The sequence below is a fragment of the Rhopalosiphum maidis genome, chromosome 1 (assembly GCF_003676215.2).
Source record: "Rhopalosiphum maidis isolate BTI-1 chromosome 1, ASM367621v3, whole genome shotgun sequence".
NCBI lineage: Eukaryota > Metazoa > Arthropoda > Insecta > Hemiptera > Aphididae > Rhopalosiphum > Rhopalosiphum maidis.
In genome coordinates, this window is record NC_040877.1 from 18,823,259 (window position 1) to 18,834,788 (window position 11,530).

General features: G+C 24.3%; 1 protein-coding gene across 2 annotated transcripts; it reads right to left on the reverse strand.

The window, feature by feature from the left end:
• Positions 1-30: 30 nt before the first annotated feature.
• On the reverse strand, positions 31-8,196 carry LOC113549280 (E3 ubiquitin-protein ligase MARCH5-like). Of its 2 annotated transcripts, none has more exons than XM_026950506.1 (7): positions 8,029-8,196; positions 2,942-3,041; positions 1,962-2,076; positions 848-978; positions 598-788; positions 361-523; positions 31-289 (listed from the first exon to the last, which is right to left on the reverse strand). In XM_026950506.1, exons 1-7 carry the CDS (start codon positions 8,052-8,054, stop codon positions 164-166), a joined length of 852 nt encoding a protein of 283 aa, XP_026806307.1. In that variant the 5' UTR covers positions 8,055-8,196; the 3' UTR covers positions 31-163. The 2 variants fall into 2 exon arrangements, with proteins under 2 accessions (XP_026806307.1, XP_026806306.1); XM_026950505.1 differs by lacking the exon at positions 8,029-8,196 and adding an exon at positions 3,525-3,723.
• Positions 8,197-11,530: the final 3,334 nt, after the last annotated feature.

Here is an 11,530-nt window from a genome sequence, read left to right on the forward strand (position 1 = left end):
AATAATTTTTTTTTACAAATTTATTCTAAATATAATTAATTTTTTTTTTAATAATATGTTTACATATTTATATACAATATTAAGATGTTTTATTATGATTATTGTATTAAGATATTAAAATTCTTCAGGTGATGTTAACAAGTATTAGATTATGGTACAGATTTTAAGTATTTTCTTCAGCATCAGTTTCAGGATAGTCAATGACTTTACGTGTTCTTTCTTTAATAACATTGTGTTGTCTTTGATATATTCTGAATACACCTTTTACTGCAATATATACAAGCCCTCCCTGAAATAAAAATATGAACATAATTAATGAAAATTTACATTCATATTCATTAAAATTTATAAAATCTTAACCAATATTGTTTTTTGTAAGTATGAATATGAACTATTGTCAAATAATAAATTTCCAACAACGGTGGCAGTAGTTGGCAATAAAAGTGCTGCGCAAAGAGTAGTTGTTGGATTAACGACTGAATTGAATTGGACTGTACTAGTTGAACTATTAACAGGTTCACACCTAAAAACAATACAAATATGGTTTATAATTATTACTATAACACAATAAATATAAGTTAAATATAAATGGTTTACAAAAATGAAGGCATAATGGTTCTTAATAAGGGTAGTTGTGAAGTAAATCTTTGTACAAATAACAGTAAGGTTTCTTCCCAATTGATAGTTTTGCATAAAATTAGACTGAGTGGTATTGATGGTAATACCAAGAGCAACATATATGAATCTGTATTCTCCATCATTGTTATAGCTTCTCTTTCACCCATTACCTAAAAAACCTTTAAGTATCACTTTTATAAAATAACATTTATTTTCTATTAGAATAAACCTGCATCATGGTTATTGCTCCATATGAAGCTGCAGACCAATAAAGAGTACTGACGACAACACCAGCTGCCAAAAAAGGACATAGCTGATTAGCTGTTTTATCAAGTTTGTTTAACATGCGAACAAAGTAATCTGTAAATATTAATAACAACATAATATGAATAAATCAATTAAATATAATAAAAATATATTTTGATAAATATGTTTTTTTTCCAAATCATACTAACTACTAAGTATGAAAATTAAAAAAGTTCTGATGTATGATAGGTGTTGAGTATACCTTAATATAAAGTAAGTCACTGTACATGAATAAAGTTTGAATTCATTGATAAATCATTAAATAATATGGAAAATGATTTTGAGCAGATGATTCTATGGTCTGTATTCTGTAATCCTACATTACTAAATATATTTTATGATATAATTAAATTGATATTAAAGTAGTGTACCTATGTATTCTCTTTTATATCGTCAACACCTGACATACTGACATTTAACAACTAGCTATTGTGTACCGTTGTTTATCATCAATAAAAAATACATTTTTAAAAAAATTAAAACTGTTATTCTTTTTTAAATCAAATTTTCTTCAAACACAAAATTTAAATGTCTATAAAAAAGTGTTAATAAATAATTTATATTTTTTTGATTTCAGTAAAAATTACTAATGAAGAACCTTATATTGCATTTTTATAAAAATGAACATTTTATATATTTTTAAATTTTCATGATATTGACAGTTTATCAAAATTTGAACTTAAAATAATTTCAACTGAACATATGTTTTATCAATATTGTTAATAACATAAAAAGAAAATATTAAACTAAAGATTTTATGCTAATTTCAAGCATTTATGATCATTTGTTTTTAAATCATTAAAAAAAATTTATTATTTTATGCATGTTTGTATATATTTATACAATATAAATATATATTTAGATGGTAATAAAAAATATATGAAAAAAATGATGATTTGTACAGATACTAATATAGTTAAAGAAAGATAATTTATTTTTCACTTAACAAAATAAAACTATAAAACTTCTTTAACTTGGAATTTATTTTGTTTAAATAAAGTTTTATAATATTTTAATGCTAACTCTAAAAAACTTACTGACTTCATCATATACAATAATATATTGTGTATGGCATTGAGGGCAATGAGCTTTAACACTAAGATTTTCTTTCAATTTTTCATCGACCCAACGTTGAACACAGTTCTGATGAACCTAAAATTACAATTTTATATGTATGAATTAATAGACATTTGAAAATACATTATTATAGTCTGATTGAACAAATCATAGGTACATAAAATATTAATTGCCATAAATGTATCTATGGTATATAATATATAGTATGTTCAATGACTTTATAGAAGATGACAACCAGCATCCTTATTACTGTGACAGGAAGGAAACCTTGAATGACCCAACAATCATTTGACACTCGCCTACATTCAATTAATTTTTTTTAAATAGTTTCATTTCATTCTTCAATAAAACTCATATTATAAATTAATTTTCAATGTGGTTGATTTATTCAAATTAATTAAAATAGGATAATTTTTAAATTTTGCATATGAAGTGAAGTATTGAAAAATAGAACTAATAGGTAGTGTTATAGGGCTATTCAAATTTTAAGCTACAAGAGAAATCTGATAGGTAGAACTTTAGTCTTTAGAGGTATCGACTTATAACCAAATAATAATGTTTTAGTATGATAATCATGCTTATTATTGGGGGATCAAGTATTAGTTTTAATTCTACATATTGTCTAAAAAATATAGTGGTCTGGGACAGAAGACATTTTAGAATAATGTTTAATAAAATAATATAAATCTATTTATTTTATTTTGCTTTTAAAATATGGTATGTTTTTATGGAGGCAAAGTTAACTGATTTAATTGATTATATTTTATTACATTTATATTTATTAGAAATTACTGAATATTTAAACATAATATCTCAATACTAAAACTGTAGTATGTTTGACTATAACAATATTATAGTTTACATTAAAAGCACATACCCTGCATGATAACTATTTATGTACAAGAATGAATATAAATAATAAAATATTATAAAAAATTACCCATCGTGTAGAACCGCGACATTTACATGGTGACACCCAATCTCTGTTACTTTCATAATCATCTTCATCAGTACCAAAACAAACCCAACAGTGTTTCGGTCTAGAATAGAGCAATAACATATTAAAATAATACTTAAAACAATATTAAAACCAGAGATAGAATGAACAATATCAAATTAATACAAAGTTATACAATATGTATGTTTTTTTTTTTATTAAAATAGAAAATTTACAATTTGTAGCATGTGCACAATAAGCAAATAAAATATTAATACAAAATGGAAAATATTTACATGATATAATATGTGGGAGAAAGCTGTCCAGGGACAGAATCCTCAGATATATATTTAGTGTGTTAAGCTTTTTATGAAATAAATGGTATAGATATAAACAGAACCAATTAAAATGAATACTTACAATATTTAAATTATTAATTAAAAATTATTAATAAATCATTAATGTCTTTGAGTTTGATATGATGTACATTATTTATTATTAATTAAGTTCATATAAAAAAATATTTTAAATTGAAACGTCAAGTAGAGTTCATTCCACCTCTAATAATCGAACATTATAAATTTACTCAGATGATTCTTGACTGTAGGAAGATGAACGTTGGCCGATATTTGCGTTTTCCATTTTAAGAGATCTTAACTAAGTGATTCACTTAATAAATTAATTCAAGTATATAATTTATAAACTTATCATTCCAAAAAAATTTAATTAATCAGTAACTTTGCGAAGAAATAATTTTGAATGTTCAAAACACCAAAAGTATTAATTATAAGTACCTATTAAAAGTAATAACACAATATATACATATATTAGGTTTAATATACAAAGTATCTACTTTGAAAGATAAAAAAAAACGTAATTTGTCTGCGTAAATAGTCTCAAATACAAATATAATTATTATTTATTTGACAAGTTGTTGATTAATAGTTCAAAAAACATTGAATAAAAGCAAAGAACATTCTATGATAAAAGTCAGGTATTGTTATCAAATTTTTTTTTATCAACAGCTGCTGTTGCCCAATCGGAGCTTCTTGCTATATCTCAATAATCACAAATATACACCGTAGACAACCAATAAGGCAATAATTATAAAAAAGTCCGAATTCCAAAACAAAGTAAAAAGTAAAAAGTACAAAATTACGTTTTACACAACTCTAGGCAGTGGTATAATTATGGGGGGGAATTTGGGTGTCGTGTTCCCATAGTCTGTTTTTTTTTTAAAGACTGGCTTATTACTTTTATTTACTGATTTAATAATAAAAATAATTGAATATTTTGTAATTATTTGTTTCCGTGTCATATGCGTACATATACTGAAATGAGATGCTAATAAATTTTTTTTTGGGGGGGGGTTTATAGGTAAAATGTAAAAACATTTCATCTCCCCACCCCCCACAAACATGACCAAATTACTCCAGTGATTCGACCTCGATGCGGTTTCGAGTTAGAGTATACGTGTCGACGTTAATATTATGCCACCCTTTTAATTTTACTCGGTTCGGTTATTAAAAATTGTGATATTCTGGCAGCAACTGCCACCAAGGGCTTGGCTAGTTTATCGTCCTTTCCTGCTGGTCGAATTAATAATGTTCTGAATATTATTGGTAGTTTACTGGCTAGTGGATACTGTATCTGATAAACGTGCGTACGAAATCAAACTGTCATAATACATTTTTAATTTCTATGTAAAGTGGTGGTCGGTTGTGGATACTAGCTAATAGCAAAATATAATGTACATATTATTATATAATATTACTTTATTGCTATCGAAGAACTTTCAACATTTCAACTAATTCCAGGGAACAGCACCGGGCCACGGTCTATCTATTGTCGATTGAACTATAAATTGCAATGTGAACTCTGAATGCCGGATTTGCGATAGCCAGGGCCGGTTTGGTCTGGCGAACTACAAAGTAAAACTAGGTGGGTCGTTCAATATATGGGCCGGTTTTGAGTGTTTGGTCGGAATTTTGGTTTTAAGTATTAAGTATGAATAATTAATATTAAATATTAAAATACACATCCAAACGAAAAAATGAGTATAAAAACTACTTTTATGATAACTCCTACCAACATATTCATTTTTATTATTATTACAATAAATACATTGGAATTAAAAACAAAATAACAATAATTGGAATATTTTTAAAAATATGTACAATATGGTTAATTAGGTAATTAATTACTACTACTCGCCGTCATATTGCATACTTGTAAGACAGAGACAACAAAATGCGGGCGTAGCGCCCTCTTAAGTTTTTTCAATATATATATATATATATATTAGCACATTCGGCTCACTTATACGACCAATAACGTCCCCAGTAAGGCAATGAGATTAGAGGGGTAGTTAAGTGTTTATAGTGAACCGAACAGCGAACCGTATTCGACGCATCAAGTCCACGGTGACCAGTAGATACTTATCATACATAAAAAGTTGTTATAAAATAAAAATTACAATCGAACCGGTATCTGACAGTTTTCGAACTTGTCGGTGACGGGATCGCTGGGATCTTGCATATATGTTAATTATCATAATAACTTGTAGACCGTATTGAAAATAATTTCCACTTGTGAATATGTATCTAATACGAACTAACATGATATAACGTACAGATAACTTGCCAAGTATGTTCAATCTCTTTTTTCTTCAGTAATATAGTTATTCAAAATCTGATTTTAGAATTTTTAAATAATATATTGACAGATAATGTTTTCAAATACTATCGAGAGTTAAGATTTTTTTATACAACTTGTCCAGTGGAAATACAAACTTCTGTTTTTTAAATGAGAATACTTTTTTTACTATTTTAATTTTGACGTATTAGAACCATAATTTGAACAAGCAGTTTTTAAGTTAGGTAGGTATCTACTTAAGATTTGAACATTTTAGGGATTAATATTTAATCTATTAACATTAATAATTTGTAAAAATTGTCCACCAAGTACAACATTAAAACTACTTTATGTTTTTGTAAAATCATTTTTAAAGAATAATATCCTTACTCTTAAACCTTAGTATACGCATTTTAATAACTGAGATACTATAATTATTAGAATTTTGAATTAAGTATCTACATTCAAATTTTTAAGCAAAAAAAAAATATATTCTAAATAATTTGCATTAAAAAATTAAGAAACTTACTAGAAAAACTAAAGTTTGTATCACCACAGGATACTCCTTATTTATGAAGTACAAACAAAATTAAAGAATTTAAAAATATGTTCTTTGAGTACATTTAAAAATTCCAAACAGCAGAATTCGAATAAATTCATTATTAAAGAAATACACGAAATCGATCATGCTTGATGAATAATACTATATTCTATACTTTAAAATTATACTGTATATATATAATATATTTATAGGTATATTAATATTTATATTTATCTATACGATTGCATAACTTTTTGATTCTTGCAGTTATACTATTTTATTTCATTACTTATATACTATTTATGTATAATAATTAATAAGTAGATAAATCTTACAGTGTGTATATTCATAATACATATATTATATATAAGTATAATATACAAGCAATCTTATGCACAAATTACCTAGGTTACATACTAATATTTATAATATTATTAATTAACTATTTATTACACTTATAGACAAATATTATGATATAAAATAATGTAGGGTTGGTGCGCTGTTTCCCGTTGATAAGCACTTGAGCTGCAGGAGATACAAAAAACGGATATCACTCCCGCGGCACTAGTACTTAGGAACAGAATATGCGTTATTGTAGAAATACCTATTTTGTAATTGAACTCAAATAACAAATAATAATACAAAACTTAGATATATTAATATTATAATAAATTATTAATTTTAAATAGGTACAATAAAATACAACATAATAATTATAATGAATTATCCTTATTTTACATATTACTATATTAATATAAGTAGCTAGTATAATTATTTTTAAAGAACGTAATACATGTACTAATTCTAAATAATAATAATAAAAATATTAAGGGTATTGTACCCTGAAAGCAGTGGCGTCATTTGTGGAATGCAAAGCTGTGCAAATACATCCCATGAACAAAATTATTGTTATTTATTTTGTTTTATACTATAATTTTTATAAAATGATCTACATTTACACAAAAAATGTGTTGAAAAAAATGCATAGAATGACTCGACCATGCGAGTGACTGGTATTACTTTAGATTTTCAATATTGGTTTTGCATCCCATGAAAAAATATGAAATGACGCCCCTGCGACTGAAAGCCATATCACTAAATACTACTTAATATAATAATATGTACTATTTAGTATCAAATTTGAAAATGTGAAATAGTTAAATATTAAAAAGTTTAAATAAAAATAATGAATTAAATTTTATTACTTATTAAAAATTAGTAATTTAAATTTAAGGGTAATTTTTAGGTAAGTACGTATATCACGATAATTATTTTAGAAGTATTTACAGAATTAATGATAGCAATTTATTAGAAAACATTTTAACAATTTATGTAATGTAATAATGCAAATAAGTATATAGTCTAGAGTATTTTATTCACTGTAATACATTTAAAACATCAACTTAATATATTTAAATGTAGAAAGGATCATAGGCGTGTGCAGACTTTTTTGGAGGGAATTTCATTTAAGGTTAACTTTCTAAACTGATTTCTGTTTATAATAAGGTTTCTAAACTATATCTATCAAAAGAGTAAAGAAAATAAGTTGGCTTCGAAGACTGCAGAGTTTAGGGGATGCCTATAGCATACCCAATAACTACCCTGCGCACGCCTATGGCAATTGGAAATGACTACATAAAAAAGTAAAATTATATATACATAGGTACATTTGTATAATAGTTATAGCATCATATACTAATAATATAATAATAATATAATGTGCTATAATTAATAAGTAATAGGAAACTATTAACATCTCAGGAAACTCAGTCAGAACATATTTTCGAAAAATCCGTTTTAATTCAATTATTTTATAAAAAGTTGACAAAATAGGTACTTATAGAAATACCTACGTTATTAACTTAAATATATTGACCTTTGAAAACATAAAGAATATTTTGGATTATGTACTCACGATTTTAATTGGTTGTTAAAATTCATTTTTTTGTAATAGAAAAAAAAACAAAGATATTCAGCATAAGCGTATACACTACATGCACATGGTGACAAATGTTATAAAGACTGTGTAACGTACTACACTTCTACTTTGTGATTAAACATTAAATATGATAGATGTTACCAAACGTTTGAGCTAAGATCGACTAAACGAATACAGAACAAACACACAGTTTGTCATCCTTTAACTATTTCAACCAGCTTAATAATGGGTTCGTGTGGGGGGATAAATTAAGGTTTTTATCATTCATTGGCGGAACAATCTAATTCGTATCTCCAAGGCACGTTACACCCACTCGGTGTAGTCATTATTCTAGTAAATATTTTAAGTTCCTATATAAATTGTTTTTACTACATTATTGTCTAAACTATTTATTGACAAAAGTTAATGTTAAATAAATACTCATTTTAATTGATATTTAAAAATAAGGTTAATAATTGACTAAAATAGAAAATATAAATTACAGTTTATGATTTTAGGAATGATTAACAAACATAGCAGTTTTCTTTTTTAATAGTTTAAACTTATTGTCTTGTAAAGTATAAACGTTTTTCAAAATTTTTCTGTATATAATTTTTGATCATTAGAAAACTACAAATTTATAAATACAACTTTGAGAATGCTGAAATCATGTTATTAAATATAATCAGAGAGTCGTTGTTTTAGGCAGTAAAATTATAAAGTGTATACTGTATAGATTGGGTTTAGACTTTTTAAAATTTTAAGTTCACATTGTTCACAATGTTCACATATCAACTTTGTTTTAATGGTTTTTATTTTAAAGAATCATTATTTCTCAATCCGTTATTGCTTATTAGTTATAAGAGGATATTGCAATATGTATCAATATGAGTCCTTTTTAGGTTCACGGCTCTTTTTGATTTCGAAATCAAATAATATACGGCTCCCATATAATAAAAAAAATTGTTTACAATCTTAGTTTTAGTTTATACTACGGACGCGATAATAACCGATGACGTCCCTGGGAGCCACGACGTTCAGGTTGAAAACTATTGATATACCTATCTATAATATGTTTAATAATAATACATATAATATATAATGCATATAATCATGTGTGCAATATGCCTATTACCTATGCTAATTTTATAAATACTAATGTATGTAGTATACAATTGTCAATTATAATACCATAAAACTTTGTTGGTAGTTTATCGCATAGAATTTAAATCCATATTTTTACAATACAAAATATTTAAATTTAAAATGTATATTTACAATTTTTTGATTATATTTAAATGGTTTTTCTTTTTTTGTTATTACACAAATTTAAAAATAATTTAATAAATATTAATCGTAAATACTTAAAACATTTTATTATATATTACTTAAATTATCATTTTCTATATTTAATTACATTTTTATAAAATGTAGACTAATTTTAAGCTATTTATAGGAATTTAAAATTTTCTTAATATTTAAGTTTTTTTTTTTATAAATTTTTATAAAAATATTTATGATTAGTCAAAAATCTTGAAAATTTCTTTTGAAAACAAGATTTCTAATATATTTTACTTATAGCAAATTTTATTTACTTTATTGTAACTAATTAGATATTTCAAACTATTGCATGTATTACCACAAATAGAAAAATAAATTACTAATATAAATATATATAATAATCTATCCTTAGAAATATAGGTGCTACAAACCATTGTTCGCGGCGATCAGAATCGTTTTCTTAAATTTAATGATTTATCATTGAATTAAAATTTAAGTGATTTAACACATCCATTCATATATATATGCATGATATGTTAACATACTGAATAGTGAATATATTCCTACTATACAAGTATTAAAGTATACAACTGAGCGACTTCTCCGCTTTATTTTACGAGTGTTTATTTCTACAACTTTCGATTTTACACTCATGGTATATTTTAAGTTGCACACATAATTACATAGAATTAAATCTAGTTGTGTTTATTAAAATATATATTTTTTTCAGTAAAAATTATTCAAATTAATATTGACTCTTTTTTTACATGCTATAATAAAATAATTGCTGAGCTGAGTTCACAATATATAAAACAAAATAAATTGAACACGTTCATTCACTTTGGTATTAGCATAATATGTACCTGAAATAATAAACATTTAAATATAAAATTAATAATAATATTTATGCTAACAAATTTTCATTAAAAAAAAAATTAAAAATGTATTAATAAAGTATACTTATATTTATACTTTAATTTTGTTTATATATAAACAACTAAACTGAACAACTTATGAAAATCTATTTACGATATCTTTAAAGATTTTAAAAAATGTGTGCGTTTGTTTTTTAGTAAACTTGAATTTTATAGAAATGTTTTTATATTTACATACATTTTTTATTTTAATTATGATGTGACATAATTCATATGCAACGTAATACATTTTATAACGAAAAAGATTTTGTAAACAAAAATTGTGAAAATTAATTGAAATTCGTAAAAAAAAAGCACCGGACACTATACCGGACAGGATATAGATATCGTTTCGTTTAACTCAACACAGGATAACTATACTATAATATTAGTTTCAAATCAATAATCATATCATTTTTTTCTAAAAATGATTTTTAACTGCTCTATTTTACTATAATAATATAATAATTATGTTAAATTACTGTTTTTAAAATTGTAAATTACTTTTCCTCGTAAGAATAAGTAATATGAGTAATAAGTAATTATTTTCAAATTTATTGAATTATATATAAATATAACATATGTATACACATATTTAGTAATATAGTACATAAACATAAGTACATAAATTATAAAACCTTTATACTAAAAACAAAAACGTAAAATATATATATTTTATCATACAGAATAAACGTAAAAATACTGAACGCCTGTATATAGTAAGTGTCAACTGTTTCTCGTCATTGATAAAAAAGTAAAATTAATTTTAAAATTACCTTTTGTTTTACCTAATTATTTTTAAAAGTATTTAAATTTTTACTTTAGTTCTCTAAATGTATCAATTTGCTACTAGAAACCACCCTAAAAACTTGATGATTGAAACAATTTTACTGCTCCAAAAGCCTTCAAAAGGTTATGAATGTTATAATAAACACACTAAATATGTTTTTTTAACGCATCTTTGAAAAACTTTTCATTCATCTTAGAATTTAAAATGTAGCTAATATAATTTAATAATTTATGAAAATCATAATTTTTCCTGTGCACATTCGATCTTTAAAATTTATAATAATTTGCAGACCAACAATATTTTTAACTTATTTTTAACAACAGTTATTTAGCATATAATTTATAAACAAAGGATTTTTTAAATTTAATTAAAACTAGGTAATTGAATTTCTAGACTTGAAAATATATGATATTAAATATAATATATTAATATCTATGTAAGTAGTTAGGTACATAAAAAATAATGGAAATTCAATATTTAGTTTAAATAATCCAAAATTACGTATAATCAAATA

Coding starts and splice junctions, on each gene's coding strand:
- LOC113549280 (XM_026950505.1), bottom strand. CDS start 3,580: ATGGAAAACGCAAATATCGGCCAACGTTCATCTTCCTACAGTCAAGAA. Junction 979..1,961: donor TATTGTATATGATGAAGTCA/GTAAGTTTTTTA, acceptor TAATATTTACAG/ATTACTTTGTTCGCATGTTA. Junction 290..360: donor ACTTACAAAAAACAATATTG/GTTAAGATTTTA, acceptor TTTTTATTTCAG/GGAGGGCTTGTATATATTGC.